Here is a 13,943-nt window from a genome sequence, read left to right as displayed (position 1 = left end):
TTCAAAGACAACCAACACCGCAACTGCCACCTTCTCTCTCTGTCCCTCGGTTCCTGGGTAGACTAATGTGAATAATGATCAGCACAATAAATCTGGGTGTAAGTTGCCGTCGATTTGCTGCTCTTTGATCTGGAGCGAGGGGAGTGCAGACACCCAGTTGTGTGGGTGGGGGTGGGGGGGACAGCACAGCTGGGGGTGTCAGGGGCTGGGACATCCTGATGGCTGGGGCATGCGTGTGTGTGTTTGTGCATTCACAGCGGGGTGTCGCAGGGGGCCTGCGGAGATTCGAATCACCAGGGATGGGGGTTGCGGTTTACCCTGGGGGGAGGGAGCGTGGAGCCAGCATCCGCTTGGCAGGGGTGAATGGCCAGGGGGCAAGAGGGGTATCACTGAGGCCCAGGGCAGCTGTCTGAGAGGGGGATGAACGGGCTGGTGAATGGTCCCACAGCAGGGTGACCTCCGTGGGAACACGTGCCTGTACTTCCCTGGGGTAGGAGGGAATCCCCCCCATGCTCAGTGCCTGGAAGGTCTGGCCCCATTACACTGGCACATGGACCCTGGGGTGTGTGTGTGTGGGGGGAATGGAATCCAGGCCCTAGAGCCTCCCCATGAGGAAATCCCTTCCCTGGCCTTTGTCTGGACCCACAGCCCTATGCCTCCCCCCGGCGCCTGTGGAGCATCCGAGCTGCTGAGCTGGTGGTCCCAGAGCAGGGGCAGGCAGAGGGTAGGGCTGATTGTGGGGAACCTCTGGGAATAGCCTCCCCATCCGAGCCAGTCCTGGGGCCCGGGCCTGTCCATGTAAACTGTGTGTGTTGCGGGGGAGACACCCTCACTGAGATCGCAAAGCGCTTTGCGGACAGGAATGATCAGTGCTTCCCTGCCAATCCTGGGGTGTAAATGAGCCGATCCCCTCCCGTTCACTCCTTCGCGGTCCTGTTCCCCCATTCCCACATCCCTCGATGGACCCTCCGCTCTCCTATCCCCCCATTCACTCCCCCGCTTCCCGTTCACTCATCCACCCGCATCCCCTTCACTCTGACCCCACCACGCCTTCGGGCCCGATCCCACAGCCTTAGCCCGGCCTTGGCTCCGCCTTCTGCCTCCTCCCCTACAAAATGTCCCTGGTGCTCTTTCAAAATGGTCTTTTGGAAACACCCCACCCCACCCCCACTCTCCTTGCACCCTGCTTCCCCCCAGTTTGCTGGAGATAACTGATGCCCCCCGCAGCCCCTGCCTGGCTCAAGTCAGATCTGCAAGGGGCGGGGGGCAGATCGGGTTATTCACACACCCGGCTGCAGAGGCAGGAGATCTCAGACATAGCCTGGGGGTCCCTGGAGCCCCGGTTGAAACCCATTGGGTTGAAACGGCCCAGCCACCAGCCCGCTCCCCGGCCCGCTGGTGGGACCCAGCCAGCCCCTTCCAGCGGCGTTGCTGCTTTAAGAGCCCAGCGGCCGCGGCAGGAGCGAAGCGAGCCCAGCACCGCCCCGCCCCGCCGCGCATCCCAGCGAGCCCGGGGCCTTTGGAGCAGCGCTGCTGGGGCAGGTAAGAGCCCCTCCCCCGCCTTTGCGGGCAGCTGCTAACCTGACCTCTCCCCCGCCCCCCCTTTGAGGCGCATTGACTCAGAGGCTCTCAGGGGTGGAGGGGACCCCAGGAGGCGCCTAGTCCAGCCCCCTGCTCAAAGCAGGACCAACCCCAACTAAATCATCCAGTTGCACCCCCCTGAGCTGGTCAGTTTCAAACCTTCCCCCCCCGTTTCCACGCCCGGAGCCCTGCCAGGAGAAATGCCTCCTTGCTTTGCCAGCCGGGCGCTGGGCGAGGCGGGGTGGTTTCCATAGGTGCCCAGCGAGCCGTGGCTCTGACCATCTTCCTCGCCTCCCCCGGGGGCAGCCGGCTTCCCTTTCCCCCTCCCCGGATCCCCTTGGCTTCTCCTCCCCTCTGGCCAGGGCTTAATTTGTAATGAAAGAGCCGCCCGGGGGCTCAAGCACATTTTTTGTTTTACATTCATAACTGATGCAGCAGGCCCAGAGGTGCCGGGGCCCTGAAGTGCCCGGCCCAGAGGTGGCGGGACCCTGAACTGCCAAGCCCAGAGGTGCCGGGGCCCTGAAGTGCCCGGCCCAGAGGTGCCGGGGCTCTGAACTGCCAAGCCCAGAGTGGCCCTGGCACAAATTGAGCCCAGCCTCTGGCTTTGCGCGGGCTGCCGTATTCCTACTATTGCGGGAATCCTCTCTTTGATTTGTGGGCACTGATGTTTTTGGGGGAGTGAGGGAGGGGTAATGGATTTTATTTTCTCCGCTGGTGGGTTTCGCTCCCCCAGCTGCGTCCCTCCCCGGTTAAAGATGCTGATTTCAGCTTCCGGCTGCGTGTGGCTTCGGGCACGTCGAAGAGCAACATGTTGTTATGTAATAATATAAGTAGCTGCTTTCTGAAGGGGGGGGGACTGGTTTAATGGCTCTTGGTTTGAGTCCCCCCTTCCCCCCAAGCTGGGGTGTGTGTCGGTGGGTTTCACATCATGAACCAATTGCGAAGCTTGACGACTCCGCTGCCAGGTGTGGGGCCAGAGATTCCGAATGAGAGCAAATTACCTGGGCCGTATAAAGACTGGGTGGGGGCGGGGTTATGAGGGGTGAGCTCACTGCCAGTCCCTTTCCCCATACGCAGCAGACCCACGCTGCCTATCGCCACCACTTCCGTCTCTGGGCCCCGCTGGCGCTGAAGAATGGCTGGATTCAGCAGGGCTGCCCATCTGGGCACGGCTCAATCAGCGGCTTTGTTCACCTCGCCGTATGTCCGCCGCGCAGAACAGCCCTGCGTTGCTCGCAAGCGGGTACTTTCCAAGTGGGGCCAAGGAAGACATTCCTTTGCTCAGCTTGTCCCGGATCCTGGGACCGCTGCGCTGACATCTGTCAGTCAGAAACCTCTGCCCCCGTCCTGTGGTTAGAGGCAAGGCTGTGGGGTGGCGGAGAGGCAGCGTGAAAGAAACGAAACGCAATGAGCAATGGGCAGCGGAAAGCCACCAGGCCTGATTCCCCACTGCCTGTGCAAAGAATATCACGGGGCAGTGTTTTGCCCCCATGCTGCGACAAGCAGAGCAATGAAGAACTGGGCCCTCGGAGCCCAGCTGCTGCCAGAGGCAGCATGGCCCTGAGAACTGGCTGAGGAGGATGCAGTAGGAACCTGTAGATTCTCTCGAGACTGTGTTGTCGGTTCAGGGAGTGCTGAGCTTGGAGGCAGGATCCCCCTGTCACCACCAAGTGCCTCTTAGATCAGAGTTGGAGTCTGTCAGGGGAGCGGTGTGTGTGTTTGTGTGTGTGTGTGTGTGTTTGTGTCAGGGAAGTGCTCTGTATGTCTGTGTGATCAAAGGGAACTTGTAATGAAGGTGGATGCCATGCAACCAGTGCAAATTAGTGACAGACAATAGAAACAATCAGCGATTCATACATTAGAAACAGAGACCGGTGTGTCCTGGCTCCCTGTACCCTGTTCTAACCACTAGGCCACACTCCTTCCTCGCTCTGGGAATAGGACCTAGGACGGAACCCTGATTTCCATGCTCACGGGTGGAGCCAGAAAACATTAGGTGGCCTTGTAGATCTCCTCTGCCGCCAGTCTGTGGCTGACTCTGCGCCCACTGAACTGCCCTTAGTGGGCGTGTGGGATGCACGTTCTCATTCTGCCGCCTGGTTGGGACGTATCCTGCCCGGTGAGGTCGTGTCAGCATCCCTCCCGGAGCAATGAACGCACGTCTGCACCCCAGGAATGCGGATGGCTTTCTGATGCGGCTGCAGCCGGATTCACACACCAGTGCTTTAAGCTGGGACTCCCACTCGGAGCCTCGAAGGAAGCGCAGCAGAATCCGGGGACCCAGGGCCAGCAGCTAAGTGTGCCAGGACTCACAACCTGCTCCAGGATCTGCCCACCAGGCCTAGTACCAGGATTCCCACTCCCAACCGCAGTGGGGTGCTCGTGGCAGGGCTCATTCCCAGCCACAGCCGGGGGGCAGGCGGCACATCCCAGGGTGGTAGGAGGAAGCTACATGGAACCACCCCCATCCCGGTGCTGCCACACCAAGATTCATGCTCCCAGCCTCTGGGCTCAGCCAGATCCAGGTGTATCGCAGCTCCTCATGGCCCCATGCATGAAGATGCTGCAGTCCGGGTTGTGGGCTCAGCCTTCTTTAATCAAGCTGCCGAATGGGAGCCTTTGCTGGGAACAGGATAGCTGTCCTGTTTCCTCAGGCAGGCCTAAGAACATAAGAACGGCCGTACCGGGTCAGACCAAAGGTCCATCTAGCCCAGTATCCTGTCTACCGACAGTGGCCAATGCCAGGTGCCCCAGAGGGAGTGGACCTAACAGGCAATGATCAAGTGATCTCTCTCCTGCCATCCATCTCCATCCTCTGACAAACAGAGGCTAGGGACACCATTCCTTACCCACCCTGGCTAATAGCCATTAATCGACTTAACCACCATGAATTTATCCAGTTCTCTTTTAAACACTGTTATAGGCCCAGCCTTCACAACCTCCTCAGGCAAGGAGTTCCACAAGTTGACTGTGCGCTGCGTGAAGAAGAACTTCCTTTTATTTGTTTTAAAACTGCTGCCCATTAATTTCATTTGGTGACCCCTAGTTCTTGTATTATGGGAACAAGTAAATAACTTTTCCTTATCCACTTTCTCCACATCACTCATGATTTTATAGACCTCTGTCATATCCCCGCTTAGTCTCCTCTTTTCCAAGCTGAAGAGTCCTAGCCTCTTTAATCTCTCCTCCTGTTCCCTGGTTTGGAGTGTGCAACCCCCTCCATGAAACGAACTCCGATTCCATCCTTCCCATGGAGATTCCCTCTGCCTGTCACTCGGGATTCTCCCAGGCTGTGCCCCTCAGTACCAGGGATGGGGCAGAATGGGACAGATCTAAGCTCACTCCAGCTATGGCTGAGATAGGTGCTAACCTGGGCAGCTGCCTGATGGCTATGCTATCTCGTACCAACCACCTCCAGTCCAGCAGTGAATGGCTCGTACGGACCATCCGGGATGCTCTTCACGCTCCTATGGGAGCATCCCCCATGCTCCTCCCATGCTGCCTTCTGAGTCCAGAGCACCCCACCGAAGCCAATGATAATGTTTCTATTTGTCCCTCCTTCCTGGTTTTCTTTGTTAGGGCCGGCTGGGTCCAGCAGTAGAGTTGGCTGGTGTGCAATGCTGGACTGGCATGAGTCTGATCTGGTGCAGAATCCAGATCGGCCACCGGCACCACGTGGCGTTCAGGCTGAAACTGGTATCTGCCCCATTCACTCTCCTGAGCTCCGCCCGCCCCCAGACCAATGTGCATGTGGCTTCTCGCCAGGGAACATTCCAAAGGCACCTGCCCAGGTGCTCAGGTGCCTGGATTTGTGATCTGGTGGGTGGGGCGGGAGAGATTGTTAACCCTTAAAGCACAGAGCAGGGAAAGCAACTGAGTCGCTGTTTCAGTTCTTGTGCCCTAGCCTGGAGGGCCCGATTCCTCCTCCTCCTCCTCCTCCTCCTCCTCCTCCTCCATGCCCCGAAATGTGACGTGTTTGTTGCTTTGCCCAAAAAGAATGGAATTGATGCTCTGGCAGCTGCTAAGCTGAGACCGGGCGTGTTCGTTTCACATGGAGCCGGCTGCATTCCCAAGTGGGTGGGTGTAGGGGGGAGAGGCCTGGAGCTTGACAGCAAGAGTGGAGCAAAGAGGCTGGCTGGGGACAGCCCGCATGGGAGCAGCCTGGGGAAGGTGGTGCCCGTCCCGGCTTTGTGGAGAGGTTGTTTCAGCCAAGGGGCATTTCAAAGCTGGGGTTGGGGGGTGGGGGTTGGAGGAGAAGCTGACCTGGATGTCGCCTCCTGTGACCAGAGGTGGCATGTCGCCGGATCAGGGAGGAATTCGATGCTGAGTCTCTGCTGAGGAGTTCACAAACAGTACTTGGGCAGGAGGGTGCGGCGACCTGCGGCCCCCGGAGGGCAGCTCCCGGCACACGGGGGTTACAAAGCCGGGCAAACCAGCCTTTTTGGAATCTCCCCCAGCAGCACAGGGCTGTTAGATGGGCCTGCATTGCCCCTGGGTGGAAGGGAAGCGGGCTGACCGGTTCACACTGTGCTCCGGTGGATCTGGATCATCTGCAGTGGCAGCCCCAGGGGCCTCTCTAGCTGCAACCCTGATGGCCTGGCAGGTGCAGAGGCAGCTGAGTGATGTCCTGCAGCCCACATGGCTTCGGGAGCAGCGTCACTTAGCATAATAGGGACTGGCCCTGTCCTGGACTGGGAGAAGGGCCCACGGGCCCTCCCCTCGTGACCTGCCCTCCCCCGTCCTCCCTCACCAGCTCGGATCCCTAGCCAGCTCCCTGGCAGCATCTCCAAAGGTGGCAGCCGGCTGTAACCATGAGGGGGGTGGGCTATGGGGCGGCTCCCGCTGCTTCCATATCGTTCTCCCGCTCCAGTGTTGCCATGGCAACCCGGGTATGAGCATCTCCTCTGTGTGCTGGCAGCTCGTCCGTGGCCCTGTTTCCTCTGGGCAGCCCCGTCCTCAGGACGCAGGCCTGGGCTCGCTCCCCGCTCCTGGGGCTGCTGTGTGCTCAGCCGCCCCTTCTTCGGCTGCTGGCTCCAGGCCGGGATTCGGAGCTGGGAGAGGCAGAGAGAACCACAGGGTCTGGCTGTGTCCGGCAGCCTGGACAGATGCGCCCCCCCCTTGCAGGCATCATAGACTGGCACTGGCTCCTCTCTGCCACCAGGGGCGCTAGACGGGCGAGGCCTCATCCAGGGCAGCCTGCTGTTGCTCCGGGGTCCTGAGCCAACTAGATTTTTTTTTTTAACCCCCTTGAGTTCACCGGCCCCGGGAGACTGAAGACTTTGCGGGCGTGGTGTGTGTGTGTTCCCAGGTACTCCAGTCCCAGACCCTCCCAGCAGGGGGTGCTGTGGGGGATGGAGCAGGGGTGCTGGCTGTGTGGGGGGGTTCCCAGGTACTCCAGTCCCAGACCCTCCCAGCAGGGGGTGCCGTGGGGGATGGAGCAGGAGTGCTGGCTGTGTGGGGGGGTTCCCAGGTACTCCAGTCCCAGACCCTCCCAGCAGGGGGTGCCGTGGGGGATGGAGCAGGGGTGCTGGCTGTGTGGAGGGGTTCCCAGGTACTCCAGTCCCAGACCCTCCCAGCAGGGGGTGCCGTGGGGGATGGAGCAGGAGTGCTGGCTGTGTGGGGGGGTTCACAGGTACTCCAGTCCCAGACCCTCCCAGCAGGGGGTGCTGTGGGGGATGGAGCAGGAGTGCTGGCTGTGTGGGGGGGTTCCCAGGTACTCCAGTCCCAGACCCTCCCAGCAGGGGGTGCTGTGGGGGATGGAGCAGGGGTGCTGGCTGTGGTTGCGGGGGGTTCCCAGGTACTCCAGTCCCAGACCCTCCCAGCAGGGGGTGCCGTGGGGGATGGAGAAGGGGTGCTGGCTGTGGGGGTGGGGGGAGCTCCCTGCTGCTCCTGCCTCAGACTCACCCCGCAAACATCCCTCCTTCTGGCACATGGTGTCCGGTTAACTCGGCGTCTCCTCGGCTCCTGCGCGTGGAGATGATGCTCCAGTGACCCCCGGTGGGAAAGGGCTGAGAGTGGCTCTGAAGGCGGGCGGCCGGTCACTACGTGCTGTGTCTCCTTATCCCGCTCCCTCCCTCCCCCCTGGCCGTCGGGTGGCATTCCCCACTGGGCCCTGATGTGCCAGGAATCCGGACGGGACTTGTATGCCCAGAGCAGGGGTAGCGCTGCCGTGGGGTTGCTAGATTGACGGCATCCTGGGGCTATAGGCTTCCCCCATATAGCTCCTTTCCTCTGTGTCCTGTGCCCCCTCCCGCTAGCCCCCGCCTCTCCCCCCTTCGAGCGACTGCCTTTCACCTTTTCCTCTCTCCGCAGAGCCCTGTGTGTGCCCGTTCAGAGCTGCGCTCGCCACCTGACGCCCCAGCCCTGCCCGAACCGCGCCAGCTGCTGAGATGCCCGTGGCTGCTACCAACTCCGACTTGGGTAAGACACGCCCTCTCCGGGCTGGCATTGGGAAACGTTGCCCGGGCCCTGCCCTGCGTCTGTTGTGGGCGCAGGGCACCCTCAGGCTGTGCCCCTCACCACCCCTGAATTCCCATGGGGCTTGGGCATAGGTGGACACTGGAGATGGGCCCAAGCTGCCAAGTTTGGACTCCGATTTAAGAGCTCCCCACGACTGCCCCGTAACAGAACGCCAGTTCCCTCCCCACGCTGCGGCTCCTGCCTCTGTCCCGCCATGTCCCTAGGATTATCTAGCTGGATTTTAGAGGTGCCTGCTTCATCTCTCTTGTCAGGAGGCTGGTTTATTAGCGGGGTTACGGGAGAGCACCCCACGAGCTTTCTAACCCCGCTGGATGGGGCCATCCGTGCCCCAGAGAGCTCGCTGTTCGTTCCTTGTGCTGCAGGAGCAGCTGGTTGCTGGCGGGGAATGGACGGGATAAGTGCCCAAGTAAGAGGAAGGATGGCTCAATGGTTAGAGCACTGGTTTGGGTCTCAGGTTCAATCCCCAGCTCTGCCACATTCCACATGTGTGACCTTGGGCAAGTCACTTAAGGACAGATTTTTAAAGGTATGGAGATGCCTAACTCCTATTGAAACCGATGGGAGTTAGGTGCCCAAGTACCTTTAAGAGTCCGGGCCTGTCTGTGCCTCAGTTCCCCCATCTGTAAGAGGGGGCTAGGAGGATAAATACACTAAAGATGGCGAGGCACTCGGAGGCCACGGGAATGGGGGTTATAGGCGTATGTGAAATGAACAACCTGGCTTCCGTGCCGGGAGTTGCGTTTTTGGGGCTGCAAAGCTCGGTCATTCAAACAGAGGTGCCCTGATTATTATGACTTGGGGGGGAGGGCGGGGGCGTGCAGGGCGCCAGGTTGTTCTGAACGCTCGCCCCCTGTGAGGTGACGTGGGTCAGCTTCATTGGAGGGGACGAGTGGCTGGGAGCCCGATCTCCTGCTGTCTCCCCGTCTGACCCCCCTCTGCCTCCCCTGGAAGGGGAAGAGGTGATGCCGTGGTCAGGGGCTGGCACAGCGGGTTTTGGCTGAGGCGAGATGGAGGCTAGATCGGTAGGTGCCCTGGCTTCTCTGCCATCAGTACAGCTGCGGCTGCAAAGGTCGCTTCCCCTCCACCCGCTTGCTGGGATGCTGGTACTGACCGACCGCACCGCCTGCTCGCTGGTGTCTATGGAAACGCGGCTGCAGAAATTAAAGAGGCCGCCCGGAGATTCTGGGCTGGGCAGTACGAAAACATCTGCCCCCGTTGGAGTGTGTTACCCCCCCAGGCTGGGGGGGGGATGGGACAGAATGAACCTGAAGGGGGGGGAATGAGACTGGGAGGGGGCAATGGGAGAGGAGCAGTGCAGGGAGAATGGGGAGTGGTGGTGCCGTGGGATGAGGGGAAGGGCTTTGGGTGAGTAAGGGGGGTTCAAGGTGGATGGGGAGTTGGAGGGAGGATGTGCATGTGGGGCTGCCCCACGGGGGCATCAGGAGTCAAATACGGGGCCCACATCTCTAAAAACCCCAGTGCTTCACCCCAGGGACAGGCACATGCGCTGCTCCCCTCGGAGTGTGGGGATGGGGGCCCCCTGCTCCTGATTGGTTCTGCTGCCTGCACCCCTTGCTCTGGGCTGCATCTTCTCTCTGTCAGGCCTGCTGGCTGCATAGCCTTTGTTGCTAGTAAATGCAAAGGGAGGTGTGTGTGTGTGCGCGCGCACGGGTGTGTGCATACACACAGCTTCTGCTCCCTACCTGCCCGTCTCTAACCCTCTTACGTTTAATTAAACCTCTTCTCTTTAGCTGGTGATTACATTGTAGGCCAGGCAGGAATCCTGGGGCTGTGCTCTAAGCCAGTTAATGGCACACCCGGGCCATGGGGCTGGGCCAGACCCCCAAGGCCGGAGGAGGGCGCTGGGAGCGTGTGGCTTGGGGAACAGCTGGGCACATGCCTGCCTGTATGTGTGTCTGGCATGGGGCGTGCGCCTGTGGGCACGTGCATGCCTGTGCACCAGAGCGTGGGTGCGAGCGCACGGCGGCGCACCAGAGCGTGGGTGCGAGCGCACGGCAGCGCACCAGAGTGTGGGTGGAGGGTAGAGCCAGGGCAGGATTTGAATGGGAGACCTCTCAGGAGCAGCCCAGACACTGCAGGGAATGTGGTAGGGGGCTCAGTAGGGGGCGCTCTGCCCTCAGAGCCAGTGCTGACCCCCGTGCATGGGGCAGCGCCATCTAAAATCTAGGCTGTTTCCTAAGGCAGGTGCCTCCATTCTGCCCCCCTGTGGTTTCAGCAGGGTGCTGCTGTGTGGCGCCGCAGGGAGCTGCTAAGCAGTAGCTGTGTTCCACCCCAGCACTGGCTGCAGCTCAGTGGTGGATGTATTGTGCACAGTGGGGTCCCTTGGGGTGAAAGAGCTGGAGAAACACAGAGAGGGTTGAGTGGGGTCTCAGGGCCTCTGTGTAAAATGAGGCAGGACAGCCTGTGGGTCAGGCACGGCCCTGAGACTTTGGGGAGCCCTTCTCTGCCACAGACTCTCTGTGTAAGTCACTTGGTCTCTCTGTGCCTCTGTTCCCCCCCGTAATAGGATGAGCAGAGCCCAGGGGGTTCAGGAACAGCAGAGGTGGGGGTGCTGGTTTGCATAGAGACCAGGTACATTTCTGACCCTGGCCAGACAAGCCAGATCCCAGGCTCCTCTCCCCCCCGCCACATGAAAGGCCCATCTCTGGGTGTTAACTGCCTCTGAGTCCACCTGGCTTTCTAAGGGTTAATCCCAGTCTCAGGCAGATTCTGTTTCTCTCCATCCCCCCTGCCCCTCCCAGTCATGGCTGGAAGGCTGAAAACTGGAGGGGGTGGGTGGGGTTGGGGTGGGAGGAGCAGGAGTGGGTGAGAGTGAGGTTGTTAGGCTGGGGGCAGGAGTAGGTGGGGTGAGAAGGGCTGGGACCCCTGAGCAGGCAAGGTAGGGTGGGAAAAGGGTCTGGTGGGGGAGTGGGATGGGGTCAGGCTGGGTGGGGTGGGAAGGAGGTTGGGGTGGGGGATAGGGTCAGAGTGGGATCAGATATAGGGGGGTGGGAAGGGGTCTGGGTGGGGGTGGGATGGGGTCAGTCTGGATGGGGTGGGAAGGGGGTTGGGTTGGGGGGGATGGGGTGAGAGTGTGATCTGGGGTGGGGGTTGGTGATCAGGCTGTGGGGGGTGGGGTGGGGTCCGGGTGGGGTGGGAAGGGGGCGGGACAGGGGTAGGCCTGCGAGGGGGAGCAGGTGGTTTGGGGCGGGAGGGGCTCAGGTTAGGGGTGGGGCGGGTCGACGCTGTCCCTTTAAATTTGTATCCGTCCTGGCTTAACGTCCTTGGATGTAATCCCTTCCTGCTGCCATGGCAACGAGGGTATAATAGCGCCAATGCCAGTGCCCGCCTTAAAGGGGTTAAGGCACCAATGCCCCCTGCCCCTGGGGAGGGACTCGGGACCGGGGTCTCTCCCACCTGCTGGGTGCCTGGTGCACCATCCCCTCCCCCCTCCCCTGTGGTCCTGCTCATCCCCTGCCACCCTTACACCCCTGCTGGCAGGAAGGGGTTAATAATTCAGGGGGTGCACGAGGCTTACCCCCTGCCCCACTGAGAAGGGGGCAAGGGCAGGGGGAGCAGAGCCCTGCGGGCAGGCTGAGCTGGCCGGGTCCTGGGCTGAGCCGGGCGTGGGGGCCATGGGGGGCTGGATATGTGACCCTGTGGGCGTGTGTGTTGGGTGGGGCTCTTTGTGTGTGTTTTGTGTAGCTGTGTGTTTGTGCACCGTGTGGCGCTGTGGTTGTCAGTATGATCAGTTGTGTGTGTGTGTGCTGGGTGGGGCTCTTGTGTGTGTGTGTATTTGTGTGGCATGTGAAGCTGTAGGGCCAGTGTGATCAGGTGTGTGTGTGTTGCATGGGGCTGTGTGTGTGTTTTGTGTAGCTATATGCTTGTGCACCATATGACGCTGTGGGGGCCAGTGTGATCGTGTGTGTGTGTTGCATCGGGCTCTGTGTGAGTTTTGTGCCCCGTGTGAAAATCGTGTGTGTGTGTATTGGGCTTGATGGACCTTTGGTCTGACCCAGTCTGGCCGTTCTTAGGTTCCTGGAGCTAGCAGGAGGACCCAAGAGCCCTGGCTCCCAGTCTCCCTGGTGGAACCCGGGGGAGATAACTGGCAGTAGAACCCAGGTGCCTTCTGTAACTACTAGGCCATGCTCCCACGGGCTCAGAATAGAGTCCAGGAGCCCGCCCAGTACTCTGCTCTATCCATTAGGCAACACGTGGTGCTGAGAATAGAAACCAGGAGTCCAGTTCCCGGTGCCGATCCACTCCCTGGCAGGCTTTGCATTGGCTGGCTGGCCTCTCCAGGTAGCAGGGCTGGTGGGGTCACAACTTCCCCTTAGGCGTCTGCTCTCGCCCACCTTTGCCATCTGGTGCCAGCAGCGCCAGTGCCAATCACGCCGCCGGCAGCCGAGCTGGCTGATTGGCTGGCATTTTGGGGAGATGCCTGGTCTTCTCTCCAGCCAGTGGCTTCTGCCTCCTCCGCCCTTCCCCGTGCTGCGAAAGCGTTGGGCTCAGCCCCATCCATCGCCTGGGCGGGCGAGCTGTCAGGGCAGCGGGATCTGGAGACGGTCGCCGTGGCAGCCTGCTCGGGTACCCGCGTCTCAGAGCAGCAGTGCGGAAAAGCCTTTCTCTGAGCATCCCTGACCGCAGCCATGAGCAGCAGCCCCGCCAGTGGCGTCTCCTTAGAGGGGATCTCGCTGGATTCCTCGGAGGAGTCCGAGCTCCGCAGGGAAGGTAGGGATTCTCCGCCCCAGCAGATGCATGGCGGGGGTGCGGGGGGCAGGGGGAGGCTGCTTCTGGCATCATGAGGGGGATTGCCTCCCCCCCCCGCCTTCCCTGCTGCCTCCGGGGCTGTGGTCCGAGCTGAGCTGCGACGTGAGATGCTGGGCGGGGATCGGGGGGAGACAGGAGGCCAGCGATGGAGCAGCTAATCCCCCAGCAAAGGAAGGAAAAGGGTCACCGAGATGAGTGGGGAGCAGGGGCTATGCATGAGCCAACCCTGCCCCAGGGGAACCAATGCCCCTCCCCCACTGCCCCTTTCCCTTAGGGGTGGAAATCTAGGTTCTGCCCACCGGGAATGGGCACTGGGCGGGTGGGTTGCTGCAGGCTGGGATCTTTGTCCAGATGGCAGCTCTGCCTGGAAGTTGGGGGGGGGGAGGGAGGGGGTGGGTCTCTGAGGGAGGGGGTTGGTCCCCATCTGTCATGCTTTTCCCATCCCTTCCAAAGAGATGAATGGGGGGAGGTATTCCCTCCCCCTGCTACACAATAGCTGATCTCTGGGGGGGTGGGACACATCAGTTCAGCTCCCCCCACCTCTGTATTGGCACATGAAGGCATTGTTGCTAACTGGGACCTTGGGGGGCTGGGACCAGGGTTTTGGGGTCTCCCTGTGCCCTTGGCTCACCCCGGGGTCTGTATTGGGGAAGGGGTTCGGTGTATATAGTGCAAGAGCTGGGTGCCGGCAGGGACCCTTTACTTTGCTGACCAGGGCATCGCTCGCCCTGTGGGTGGCTCTGTGCACACTAGGGTGCCACCATTGGCTCTAGTGGGGTATCCCTGTGGGCAGGAGTTGGCCTGTAGTTATTAATACGGGCGTTTGGGGGAAGGAAGATTGGGTCCACGTCTCTTATCTCCACTGAAATGCGCAGGACTAGAGGGGTTTCTCTGGGGGGCAGGCTGGAAACGAATGATTTCCCTTGTGTTTAGACAGTGGTTTATGAACGGGCAGATGCAGTGCTGGGAGCAGCTGCCTCAGGGGGTCCCTGAGGTGGTGACAGAGGGGGCTGGCGTCCCCGACTGGAGAATGGTACCTACAACAGCCTGTTTTCTCTCCTTGGCCTTTCACCTCTGGGACTCTGGGCTTGGCATCCACCAGGGATCCCTGC

General features: G+C 60.7%; 1 protein-coding gene across 5 annotated transcripts in view; it reads left to right on the top strand.

Moving 5' to 3' along the window:
* Positions 1-1,499: 1,499 nt before the first annotated feature.
* Positions 1,500-13,943, top strand: part of MPP2 (MAGUK p55 scaffold protein 2) — a 42,157-nt gene continuing 29,713 nt past the window's right edge. For 2 of the 5 annotated variants that reach the window (XM_044999596.1, XM_044999594.1), the window contains exons 1-2: positions 1,500-1,542; positions 7,894-8,001. In XM_044999596.1, the coding sequence (XP_044855531.1) occupies positions 7,971-8,001 (31 nt within the window). In that variant the 5' untranslated portion in view covers positions 1,500-1,542; positions 7,894-7,970. Of the gene's footprint in view, positions 1,543-6,540; positions 6,890-7,893; positions 8,002-10,929; positions 10,961-11,318; positions 12,793-13,943 lie in introns of those variants that run through there. The other 3 variants (XM_044999595.1, XM_044999597.1, XM_044999593.1) reach the window with 3 other exon arrangements.

Source organism: Mauremys mutica, chromosome 25 (assembly GCF_020497125.1).
Source record: "Mauremys mutica isolate MM-2020 ecotype Southern chromosome 25, ASM2049712v1, whole genome shotgun sequence".
In the NCBI taxonomy this organism is placed as follows: domain Eukaryota; kingdom Metazoa; phylum Chordata; order Testudines; family Geoemydidae; genus Mauremys; species Mauremys mutica.
The sequence above is the reverse complement of the archived record's forward strand: the minus strand, read 5'-3'. Positions and strand labels throughout refer to the sequence as shown.